Source organism: Schistocerca cancellata, chromosome 2 (assembly GCF_023864275.1).
Source record: "Schistocerca cancellata isolate TAMUIC-IGC-003103 chromosome 2, iqSchCanc2.1, whole genome shotgun sequence".
Classification (NCBI taxonomy): domain Eukaryota; kingdom Metazoa; phylum Arthropoda; class Insecta; order Orthoptera; family Acrididae; genus Schistocerca; species Schistocerca cancellata.
In genome coordinates this window covers 142,035,130-142,048,460 of record NC_064627.1, presented here as the reverse complement: position 1 = coordinate 142,048,460, position 13,331 = coordinate 142,035,130, and the positions used below count along the sequence as shown (strand labels likewise).

Sequence of the window (13,331 nt, the reverse complement as noted above, 5' to 3'; positions counted from 1 at the left end):
TGAAGTGTGCAGATGGGAGTTATCCTTACAGCACATTCTCCACTCCTGTAATTATCCTGGCCTCAACCAATGGTAAAATATTTTCCCCATACACTCCACCCAACAGTTTCCACCACCACTGTCCACAGCTGGTGGTCTTGTGGTCGTGTTTTCGCTTCCCAAGCACAGGGTCCCGGGTTTGATTCCCGGAAGGGTCAGGGATTTTCACCTGCCTCAAGATGACTGGGTATTTGTGTGTTGTCCTCATCATTTCATCATCATTCATGAATGTGACGAGTTTCGACTGAGCAAAGGTTGGGAATTTTTTACGGATGCTGATAACCACGCAGTTGAATGCCCGACAAACCAAACATCATTATCATCCACCCCCTCTGTCCTGGCACCTCCTCTTTATTCTCATCTCCCACCCTCGTTGTCTGCTGCCCTCTGCAAATGAACCTGCCCATCTTTCCTCGCTCTTCCTTTTTTGACCTGTTTAGCCCACTTCCCTTCCCCATAACCTTCTGACACAATGCCTGTTGTCATTCTAGTCGCTGCAAACTCAACCAGACAGTACTTCTCTCTACCCCCACTTGTACACTGCTATCCCTTCCCCTTCCCCACCCACTCCAGGTTGCTCATTCCATCCCATGTGATAGTTGCATTCTGGCCCAAGCTACCAAAGTTGATGGTCATGTGTGTATGAGGTGTGCTTGCTTGTGTGAATGAATGGTGTGCGTTTCTTGTTTTTCTGACAAAGGTTGTGCCTGAAAGTTTATGTGTAAATGTCTTTTAATTGTGCCTGTCTGCAACTTAACATTTCATCTTTATGGTAGATACCAATCTATATTTTCCTACATTATTGATATTCCTACCTGGAGTTTTCATTGTTTAATACATGATTCCTGAAGGCAGCAATCTTTTCAACAGTTGCAAGGGCAACAGGATGTGTGCCTGACAGATCTGGCTTTGTAACATAGCCAACATGGCTTTGTTATGTTATGTAGTACTGTGGCTTGGCTGCGAGCCATAGATCCCTTATATTTCCAAAGGTCATGCAGTTCTACTGTATGATTTAACAATGAAGGCATATTTACTGGAGCAGAAGTGGAATCTGACCATCATTTGTTAGTAATTAAGTGCAGGTTGAAGCTGAAGAAATTTGCAGAAAGTTAGCAAAGTAAGAGATGGGATCAGTATAAGTTTTATTATGCCATTTCAGCTAGTGCTGCCATCAGATATCTGCCATTAAGATAAGAGGAAAGGTAATTATTTTTTTATCTTTTGTGCCTTGCTGTTGTATAGCAAACGACAGTTGCTCTGTATGTTCCTCTTATCTTAATTGCAGGTGTCATATGACGGCAGAAGCCAAACAATGTAGACTGGCACTAGCAAGACAAGCTTTTATCAGAAAGAGTATTGTCTTTACACCAAATATAATTTAAGTGGTATAGAGTCTTTTTTTAAAAGGATTTGTCAGGAGTGTAGTGTTAAGTATATTCCAGTCTTTGCCCTCCCTACAACTTTTACCCTCTACAGTGCCCTCAAGTGCCATAGAGGTTATCCTTTGACATCTTGATGCATATTCTTTCATCCTGTTGCTTCTCTTTGTCAGAGATTTCCACATGTTCATCTCTTCGCCATTTCTGCAGAGAACCCTCTTATTTCTTATCATATCAGTCTACTTAAAATTCAACATTCTTCTACAGCACCACATTTCAAATGCTTCAGTTCTCTTTTTTCCAAGTTTTTCCATAGACCAATATTCACTTCCATACAATGCTGTGATACAAATGTAAATTCTCAGAAATTTCTCCCTCAAATTAAGATCACTGTTTGATGCTAGCAGACTCCTTTGGGGAGGAATGCTCTTTTTGCCTGTGCTAGTCTGCTTTTTGTGCCACCTTGCTTCATTCATCATGTGTTATTTTGCTTCCGAGATAGCAGAATTTCTTCTCTTTGTCTGCTTCATGATCATCAATTTTGATGTTCAACTTACCACTTATCTCATTTGTGCTACTCCTCATTCCTTTTATCTTTCATCAGTTTTCTTTCAATCTATAGCATATGCTCATTAGACTGTTCTTTCTATTCAACAGGTCGTGCAATGCTTCTCCTCTTTTACTGACGATAGCAAAGTCATCGGTGAATTGCTAGCCTTTACCCTCAAATTTTAATCTCTCACCAGAACCTTTCTGTAGTTCCATTATTCCTTCTTTGATGTAGAGAGTGAATAGAACAGTAGGGGTAAAAGATTACATCCCTGTCATATATTTAGTTTTATGTTCCATGGATCTCTTCATGCTGTGGAATGACTGATTTTGCATTCATATGTAAATATGGCTGCATGCTGACTTTCTTTTCTTTCCCTTTTTTATTTTTAAATCTGTGCACCTGGTATTCCATTCTTATTTGCCCATCTTTGTTCTTTTGTAGTTCATGTAAATATTGAACATATACTGTATTTACATACAGCTTACACTTATTTTCCTAACAATTTTGAACATCTTGTGCAATTTTACATCGTCAAATGCTTGTACTAGGCTGGCAGATCTTATAAATGTGTCTTGATTTTTCATCTGGTGGCATGTAAACATTTCTATCTTGCTCACTTGATACATGATTATAACTACTACCAGCATGAGGTACCATTTACAATATACCCACAAAGGCTTGTGTAGTGTGTACAAAGGCTTGTAGAACAAAGTAACGTGAACAGATATTGTGTATTATAAAATATAGAACTGGCAAGCTGCCTATCACTGTTAGCTTTATACCTTACATTTAACACATTTATAGGGAAAGTCAGTTACCATTTCTTCTGGAGGATATTTTATTTCTTCTGGAAGATATTTTACCTTGATTCATTAATGGCATAAGGCAGCAGGACACATATTTCAACTAAGCGGAGAACCCATTGCTATGTCAGATAGACCAAAACAGATATCTTATGTTCACTGCAGTAGAAAATGATGATGGAGAAGATAATATATTTGTAGGGCCAGGAAAAATTCGTTTTATTTTATGGTGAAATTCAGTATTATTTTTTGCCAGATTTGGCGTCTTTTTTTCGATTTCACTGAAATTTTTTGCCAATTTCACTGTTATTTTTTGCCAGTTTTGGTGCTGTTTTTTGCCAGCTTCAATGCTATGTTCTTGCCAAATTAATTTTTTTCTTATTTCACTGTTACTTTTTTGACAGTTTTGATGTTATTTTTTATTTCTAGTCCATTTTAATTTTTTACCAACTTCATTGATATTTTTTGCCAATTGTGTTGCTAGGTTTGAAGTTATATCATAGTTCATCCTGCAAGAAGTGAACTGTTAATTTAATGTTGTATATGAAGCTCAGCTTTGAGGAAAAAAGAATTCTAAATACACTTCAACATTCAATAACTATCAGTTACCACAATGTATATCTGTCATCCTCAGATCTCTTAACTTTTTGGTATAAGAAAATCACTAATTTCACATTGCTTTTCTTAAACCATCAATTTTGCATTATTGTTTTCACAAAGTTTTCCTGTCTGTATATATAGGGCATTCAAGAAGTCCCTGTATCCTCTTGACTGCAGAAATAAGTAATTGTTTTATTATTCTGAATTTGATAAAAAGCATTGTTTTCAGTATTGTTTTGTTTCAGTATTGCATTGTTTCAGTTATTTATTCATGTCTTGAGCGATATGATGTTTTGTCAAGCTACTGCTAAAGTGAGCGGACACAGTTACACTGTTCAGGAGCAATTAGTGGCATGTGTATGGGTGCAAAAATGTCCACAGAAGTGCAAACAATGACAATGAGTGTATTTAAGAATTGCTTTAGCTAGGCCTTCCCTTGTAAAGCAACCCTACTTGACTGGAAGAAACTTTCTTTTGTTTCAGGCAGTGGCAAAGAAACACAAAAAGATAGCTATACCATTGTTGCTCAAGCATCTCTTGGACACACTGCAGTTACATTGAATATCACCTAAATTGCTTTGGATTTACAATTTTACCCTGATAACCAGTTTGTTTCATGGACCCTGGAGAATGGGAAGAAGCCTTTAACTTGTTGAGAGTGCCAGTATCTATGTAGTGTAGCTGAGTTGCTTTCCAGTGATAGTATGTTACCTTTCCTGATTGTTACCTAAACATAAACCTGAGGAAACACTGTTGTTTCCTACTAATGTGCAATTAAAAATGTGTTACCAAACATGTCCTACCCAGCGCTATATTTCAGTGACAGCTGTAACACAAATTGCTATCTGTTAAGCTTGAGAGAGTGGAGATCCTTCTGTAGCTTGCTTTACTAAATGAGCTGTTGATGTCCAACACTTGTTGGCTATACTATTGTTACTATAATTTATTTAGTTTTGGTAGATATTGTGTCAGTAGGGCATTAACATCCAAAAATTCCCATCATTTGTATGGAAGGTACACCAAATTGTTTAGACATGCCAACAGGGCAGGGTGGGCAGCAATCTGTGCTGTTGTGTACAGGAAGGTGTCGGAGAAAAGTGACAGTTCGTTGATACAAGGTGACCAAGACAAAATTTCTTGTTGATGTGATGAACGGCTCATAATGTAGAAAAATATAAGTTAATGTGGCTGCGTTGGAAAAACAAACCCGTGATGTTCAGATACAGAATTAGTAGTGTCCTATTTGACTCAGTTATGTCATTTAAATATCTGGGCATAACACTGCAAAGCAATATGAAATGGAACAAACATTTGAGGATTGTGGTAGGGAAGGTGGATGGTCGACTTGGTTTATTGGGGAATTTTAGGAAAGTGTGGTTCATATGTAAAGGAGACTGCATGTGGGACTAGTGCAACCTATTCTTGAGTGCTGCTCAAGTGTTTGGGATCCTCACCGGGTCAGATTGAAAGAAGACACCAAAGTAATTCAGAGGGGAGCTGCTAGATTTGTTACCGGTTGGGGTGGAAGAGTTATGGATATGCTTCAGGAGCTCAAGTGGGAATCCCTGGAAGGAAGAAAACATTCATTTTGAAGAACACTACTGAAAAAGTTTAGAGATCTGGCATTTGAAGCTAACTGCGGAACAATTCTACTGCCACCAACATACTTTTCGAGTAGGGACCATGAAGATAAGATACGAGAAATTAGGGCTCCTACAAAGGCATGTAGACACTTGTTTTTCCCTCACTTATCTAAGAGTGAAACAGGAAAGGAAATGACTAGTTGTGGTACAGGGTACCCTCTGCCATGCAGCATATGGTGGCTTGCGAAGCACGCATGCAGATGCGGATGTAGATGTAGATGCAGACAATTTTGTTTTATTAAAGTTGCTGAAATTGGCAGATTCCCCATTTGATGTGTACAGGGTGATATGAGTAATTACACTATATTCATGATGCTTATTTGTTTTTTACTGCATCACTCTGTGTTCTTTTATATGGTAGTGGTCACAGAGTTCTATCTGACCATTGTATTGTATCATCTTGTTTGATGTGAATGCCCTACATCAGTTTTGGAAACTTGAAAGGATAGAAATAAGATTTCCCTTTCTAATTTAAGAAATAACAGAAAGTAAATGCATATGATGCAAAGAACATGGTACTTTATTCACAGGAAGCTCTGTAGGAACAGCTCTAACATTCCCACTTTGTGGTCTGCTTATATCATGGTTTGGTTGGCCTTCTGTTTTCTACACAACTGGTGGAATTGGAATTCTGTGGTTCATCATTTGGTGGCTTGTTGTGTATGATTCCCCTGCTGAGCATCCTTATGTGTCTATGAAGGAGAAGCAACTCATCCTGGATAGTTTGGGAACATCAGTGTCCGAGACAAAGGTAATACTGGTCACAATTTTTACAGTATGCGAATGCATTATACTGCATTTTATGTTATTTAACAGAAGTTCACAAAGTAGGCTTAAAAATTAATTGTAGTGAGGCAAAAATAGCTCTGTCTCCCTCCATCTCTCACTCCCCCCCTCCACCTCCACCTCCCCTCCACATCCCCATTCAACTCCCCCTCCCCTTTCCCTCCCCCTCCCATTCCCCCTGTGCCTCCCCCTCCCCTGTTCTCTCTCACTCCCCTTCCCCCTTCCCCTCCCCCTCCCCTTGCCAAAGAAAGATGATCTGCGAGGACATTATTATGCTTCTGAAGGCTTCTGATGAAGACGTTGAGAGAACTGCGAGGCTGTGTTTGCGGAAACAGTTTGTCGACTTCTTCCGTGATGGCTTCAGAAAACTTGTTCATTGTTGGCAGAAATGTATCCAACTGGCTGGTGATTATGTGGAAAAGTGAATATTGGTAATTACAGATCACATTCTAAGGATTATTTCTGCGTTTGATTTATTAAAATATTCCCATCCAAACCCAATAAACGAAGGTGAAAGCATTATTTTTCATTCAACCCTCATATAATTTAAATTACTGCTGCATTTGCATGTAATTTTTAATTACGAATTCAACATATTATTCATTAATATCATTATGTCCAGGATTTTGGCAAGAGGTAAAATGGTGTAGGCAATGATTTATTTTAAAAATACATTCATAAATTCTATCAAGTTGTTACACAATGAGTTTTGATGAATGAATTATTTGATATACTGTATGTGTTGTCTATTGTTAGTTAGAACATGTCTTTACTGTAAAAGAAGTATTGGTTCGAATAACTCAAGAAAACTATTAGACTGACTTATTCACATTATTTATTCACAGGCACCCACACCTTGGAAGGCAATTTTATTATCAGGTCCAATGTGGCTCAATATTTTCTCTCAGTGGGGTAGCACATGGAGCTTGTTCACTCTTATGACACAGGCACCAACTTATTTCAAGTTCATTCATGGCTGGAACATACATATGGTAAGTGATATTTAAAATGTGTATGAATGTTCAATTGTTGTAAACTCTTAGTACTACCACAATATTTGGCCAAGATCACCAGACTTGTAACCTTATAACTTTTTCTTTTGAAATGGAGTTAAAAGCTGCCAATAAACAAGAGGTGGGTTTGACTGACCAACACCTGTTGGCCCAAGTTACAAGTAACTTCTGACAGAGGGATGAAAATTGTATTTGATAGAATGGCTGGTAGTTGAATGACGTAATTCTTCATAAGCGACAATGTAAATCAAATAGATGATGTTCACCTTTGATTACACTGAACAACAAATTTGAAGTGAAAGTGTATAAATTCCATGGTTCATGGCCAATGCTGTTTCCTATCTGCTTTGCCCCTTTATTATAGTGTGTTTGTACATTGTGTCTCCATATATTTTGCATTGTACTGGTAATGACACCAGTTGCTAAGGTGTTTCTTAATTTTCCTGTTTTATGTTCAAGATATTTCATGCTTCGCACGCCTGTGTCTCCCATACTAATTTATTGGTTACTGTAGTGGGGTTTCGCCCTCTTATTATCATATCTGAATGTAAATTTTCTTGCTCTGATTTGGTAGCTAGTTCTTAGGAAAATTGTTTAATGTACTGTACCATAGGTAGGCATTTGTCCATTTGCAGGACTGTTTCATGTCAGATTTTGTTTACAATTTACGTTGCACTAAGTAATTTTGAGGCAGTTTGTCTCCAGCACTTGTGCATGCATGAGTGCATGCGCTTGGTCGCTGGCTGAGCCTTGCCACGGAACTGCTTGCAACGCCTAGTTTCCTTGTTGCTTACGTGTGATCCTTATTCCTGGCCCGATGTAGCTCCATCTATGTTTTCCTTACTGTTTTTAGTATTGATAGACATAATCTTATGATTATGCATCTTTATTCTGTATTAGTTTTATTCTGTGACATGTCCAACATTTGGCCCACAAAATAATTTAATTTTTGTATCACGATTTTCCTTATTATGAAATCATTAGATTGATGATGTATTTCAATGTTTAATATATGTCTGTATGGGTTAATAAGATACCATTATTGGCATTAAAAAAAAAAAACCCTTGCCATCTGAAGGCTGAATTTCTTATTGTCTGAACAATTCACGGTTGCTGAAGCTCTGCATTATGTTTAAGATTTGCATTATATAAAATAAATAAAATAAAAAATATTATTTAAATATTAATTATTCTATCTGTATGATGGTGATTGTGATTGTAATTGTAATAAATATTTGCTTATCTGGAACGTGGACGTTTAATTATTCGGTATCAGACGCTTGACAATGGCTTTCTCGTAAAGGCAATGTTACTCGTAGTTGACCGTGAAATAAAACTGAAATAATCGGACTTCGTAAATAAATCGTTTCCAAAGACTGCTGCGGTAGGTGCGGACTCATAATCTAAATCTCACTATTTCAATAATTTGCCAGCCATGCCAATACGTCGTACAGAGGTGATTGTCTATTTTATAAATATAAAAAAGTTACACAGTTAGTTAAATCAGATATATTCAATGAATAAGCCTACAGTTCATAATCCTACTTACTTTTATAAATATAAATTCTTTACAGAATCGAGTCCCTAGTCTGGTTGCAACTCGCAGTATTCTTCTATAACATGAAATATGGCGGTGTGCCAGACAATAGAATAAAATACGTGCTTCTCGCACCACTTCTACCAGAGCTCTCACCTTTCTTAATCAAACATAAGAGTAACGTAATTGTGCTTTTGTTTTATCAGCGACACAGCGCTGCAGTTGTGTGCCATAGGCTTTATTTATTTGTCACTGATTATTTATTTAATTAATATTTCGCGTTTCCGAGGAAACTCACGCTCGGCATGCAAATGTGCCTTTATATTGCCCCCTGAATTGCGAGGCGAAAGGACACACCTGCAGGCGAGCAATTCACCTAAAGGCACAAGAAAATCTAAGTTATCTACAACTATTTACATGACTTACATTATACACATTATATACAAAATTTGAATGACGCGGGTGCGCCGTTAAAGTTCTTATGTTGGCAGATAGAGTGCGCGCATGCGCAGAAGCGTCTGTGTGACTCCGGCACTGCCGTTATATCGTACAGTTAGATCACGCGGCACAGTATTGCAGTTCATATTGTTCGTGTGCGCGTGTTTCTCAGTCGTTGCACAAAGAAAATATTCAACCAAGATTACATATGAAGACTACATTCTATGACAGGTAACTTAGTTTTAAATTTACAATATTTGTTATAACACAATACAACTTAGATTGTTGAATGTTCTTAGTTACATAGTATTGTTTTGAAATACTTCAAAGAAAAATGTCCGTATGTTTCAGGTGCGTTGACCTATACACATCGTGTTTTTATTACAGTTCATATTCATCTGCTGCACAATAATTTTTTTTTTTTTTTTACAGGTTAGTATCGTCGTGGTAATGTTTTTTTTTTTTTTTTTTGATCACAGTAACATCGTTGTATAACAACGTGATTAATACATAAGCGTGTCCATTTCCCATTTCCATTATAGTCGTTGTGATGCAGTTCGTTGTGACTAAAGGCATTGCTCATTACAGATCAGACGTGACCCGGCGAGTAATTGGTCCACGTTTTTTTTTTTTTTTACATTCCGTGGAAGCTTGGTTGCAGAACCTCGGACGGCACATAGCTGGCGTCGATCCTTGGACAGTCCAGGTAAGAGTGTCCGTCACATTTCGAGAACATTTCATTCCCTGAAGTTCCAACCAAAATTCTTCCACCCGTCGTGTTGTTTTCTGGACAGGCACTTTGTGTCCATTTAATCCAGTTAACATCTTGAAGTTAGGTACTGTAGTAATGTCACTAGACGATACACGAATTATGCACTTCACATTTTCAGTTTTTTGCTGAATATAGCTCACCTAAATGTTCGTAGTTATTAATCAAAGAAATCATTCATCGCGTTTACATAGATACGCTGCATAATGAATGGCATTAACCGTTTCTTTCACATAGGTTTCTGCGTAGTTGCAGTGTTAGTAATGTTCGTTAATGTCCGTGAACAGAGGTTCACTATGCAATGTCTTTTTGGCACTCGTTTTGTTCAAATTTTTTACATAGTAACAGTTACATGATACATCAGTTAAAAAAATAAGTAATTATACATACACACGTCACATATTTTCATAGCATAAACATAATACAGTTGCACATAAACATGTTTGCATCATCATTACATAGCTATAGGTTATTACATTGTGTCACGTGATGTCATCTGAAATTAAGATAGGTTAGACACAACATTCATTACATCAGTAGGCAAGACCAGGCGTTTTCACTACTCAATAAATATTCAAAATAGTAAGAGAGAAAAAATGTTCGATTCCTCGCGTTTTGTGCATGTGTGTAGAGTGTCTGTGTGGCCTTGACTACTGATAGATGCTTTTCGTGTTGAGAGATGTGCGTCTAATCTATTTCTCAAAGTAAAAGATCGCTTCACAGATGACATCTGTCGGTTCGTCAGGTGTCATACCAAGACAGTGGTACCTACAATAACAAATGTTCCGTGAAAAATTAATATATCATTCACTGCTACGTAATCATAAATTTTATTTTGGTATCCCGTCTTCCAGGTGGTGGCGCGCGCTGAAAGAAGAGTTCTTCTGCCTTCAACTGCGACTCTGGATCCGCTGAAATGAAAATTTCTACACTACTTATTATCTGTGTTGTAACAACAGAGTTTTTCGAGTTGCTTAGCAATATTTTGATGGGTATGACTTTGACATTATTCAGCATGAAATGCTCTAAGATCTCGGTGTGCGTATAGCCCAATAATTTTGTTAGTTCTACGATGTTGTAACAGATATGCACCAGGATGCGGTATGTTAACAATTATATAAGGTCCTTCATATAGCAGACGCCACTTAGCGTTGCGTCGTTTGAGTGCTACAGATTTATGATGAGTACGAAGTAGTACAAGCATTCCTACCTCGAATTTTTGTTTTCTTTTTATTATGTTTCTGTGATGTTTGTTTCGTATCTGTGCGTGATGTGTCAGCGTAGTCAATACTTCTTTTATTTTTTGTTCAGGTGTGATTTCCTTGTCTGACAACTTAGGTAATGGTTCTATCCACTGATCGTTCTGTTTGCAATTGAACATGATCTCGTTAGGTGTGTAATTTGTATCATAAATATTTAAGTTATTGTGTACGTCTTCGAAAAGACTTAGGTAGGACACCCAATTAGTATGTTTTGATGAAATATAGGTCCTCATGAATCGATTTAATTCTCGGAAAAGTCTCTCTGTCGCGTTACATTGTGGACTAAACCTCGAAATAAATATACTTTTAATGTTATTGTCCTTCAAGAAATTTCTCCATTTGTACCCAGAGTAATATGCTGCATTATCTGACAGAATTGCTTTAGGTTTTCCCACGTGCGTCAGGTAATCACTTGAGAATCTTCGTATTATAGCACTTGCAGTGGCGGATTTTAAAGCATAAAGTTTGACATGTTTAGAAAATATATCGTAAAAAGCTAAGATATATTTGACGCCTCCAGAGCTTGCTGGATGCGGTCCACTGATGTCAGTACACAGAATTTCCAGGGGTTTACTAGGTAAAATAGAATGTAAATCTGTTTTTGTGGATAAATTCTGAGGTTTTGATTTTTGACATATGACACATGTTTTCAGTTCCCTGTACATTTTTCTTCTCATATTGCTAAAATAACAGTATGTGCTGAGCCTTGCCAAACACTTTTTCGTCCCATAATGACCCCAAACTAAGTGTGTGTGCCAAATTAGATTATGTTCAGACTCCTTGGGAATGCATACACACCAGTTAGTAGCATTTGGATGTCGGCGGTAAAATAACACATCATTGTGTAACTTGTAATACATAGTCGAAGGATGATTGTGTTTTTCTACCAGTAATGTTATTATCTTATACCAGTGAGGGTCAGATTTTTGTAATTTAGCCATGTTTCTGCACATATCAATATAATATTGGTGATACTGCTTGTCTTGCATTAAGAGAATCCTGTAGTCATTTATATTTTCTAAGTCACTGTTGGTATCATTCATACCTTGTGGAAGTCTAGACAAAGCGTCTGCAATGGTGTTGTCCTTACCTTTTATGTACTTAATTTCAAAAGAGTAGTTCTGAAGTGTAACTGCCCATCGTGATAGTCTAGGATGTACAAGTTTACAAGTTAACAAAAATGTCAGGGCCTGGTGATCGGTGTAAATTACTGTATGTTTTCCAAATAAATAATAATTGAATTTCTTGAATGCCCATACTATGGAAAGTGTTTCTAACTCAGTAGTGGAGTATGTACGCTCACATTCAGTTAGAGTACGACTTGCAAACCCAATAATTCTTATCTGTTCCTTTTCTTTATTCTTTACAACTTGAAATAAGCAACATCCCAAGCCAGTTCGTGAAGCGTCACAAGTCATACAAAAGTCTAAATTGAAATCTGGATGGCTCAATAAGTTTGCACCCACTAAAGCATGTTTAATTGTATTAAAGTCATTCTGGCACTGTTCCGACCAGATCCAAACTTGATTCTTTCTGAGTAGATTTAGCAGATGTTTACTGTTCAAAAGTGGTTGTGGCAAAAAACGTCTGAAAAATGAACATAGCCCAAGGAATGATTTTAACTGCTTTTTAGTTCGAGGGCTAGGAAAGTTTCTGATAGCATCTAATTTACTGGGATCCGGACGTATGCCCTGCGAATTAATGATATGTCCTAAATACTTTATCTCACTGCAACCAAACTTTGATTTTCTAAGATTGGCTGTGACTCCAGCTTGTGCAAATTTTTCTAAAATTCTTTGAAGTGTGTCAACGTGTTCCTTCCAAGACTGTGTAGCTATCAGTATATCATCTACATAGTGTGTGACTGTCAGGAGTGATACCCACCTGCCAAAACGAATTAGCGAGATCTATTGTGGAAAAATATTTTGCATCTAGAAATTTCTGTAATTGCTCTTCTAAATTTTCGGGTTTTGTGTGAACCGGTAAAATTATTTCATTAATTGCTCGTGCGTCTAACACTAACCTAATGCTTCCATTTGATTTTTTGACAACAAGTAGAGGACTACAATAAGGTGAGGTGGATGGTTCAATGACCTTCCAGTCTAACATTTGCTTTAATTCTTGCCACACAGCAGGTCGTTGAGATAACGGTACGTTATATGTCTTGTGGTAGAAGATCTTGTGAGGCTTAACTTCAATCTTGTACACATACGTGTTGATAACACCTAATCGTTTGGTAAAAACTTGTAAATATTTGGATAACACTTCCTGTAGTTTTATACGTTCATGTACACTGAGAGCTGTAGCTTCACTTATCTTATGATCAAGCAATGTTTTCAAGTCCATTAGCTCTGTGTCAGATGAGTGTGTTTGCATATCTTGAATGTCATTGTCAAGTACTAACTGAACCTTGTACCCTGTACAGTGTTTGTCATGCTTTAGAGTTCTCCTGTCCAAATAAATAATAATTACACTGCCTTTATCATTTAAAATACATTTACCTTTG

General features: G+C 37.3%; 1 protein-coding gene across 2 annotated transcripts in view; it reads left to right on the top strand.

Moving 5' to 3' along the window:
- The window catches only part of LOC126161425 (sialin-like), a 166,997-nt gene that overhangs the window by 113,810 nt on the left and 39,856 nt on the right, over nucleotides 1-13,331 (top strand). For both annotated transcript variants that reach the window (XM_049917224.1, XM_049917226.1), the window contains exons 5-6: nucleotides 5,551-5,771; nucleotides 6,652-6,798. In XM_049917224.1, coding sequence (XP_049773181.1) covers nucleotides 5,551-5,771; nucleotides 6,652-6,798 — 368 coding nt within the window. The remainder of the gene's footprint in view (nucleotides 1-5,550; nucleotides 5,772-6,651; nucleotides 6,799-13,331) is intronic.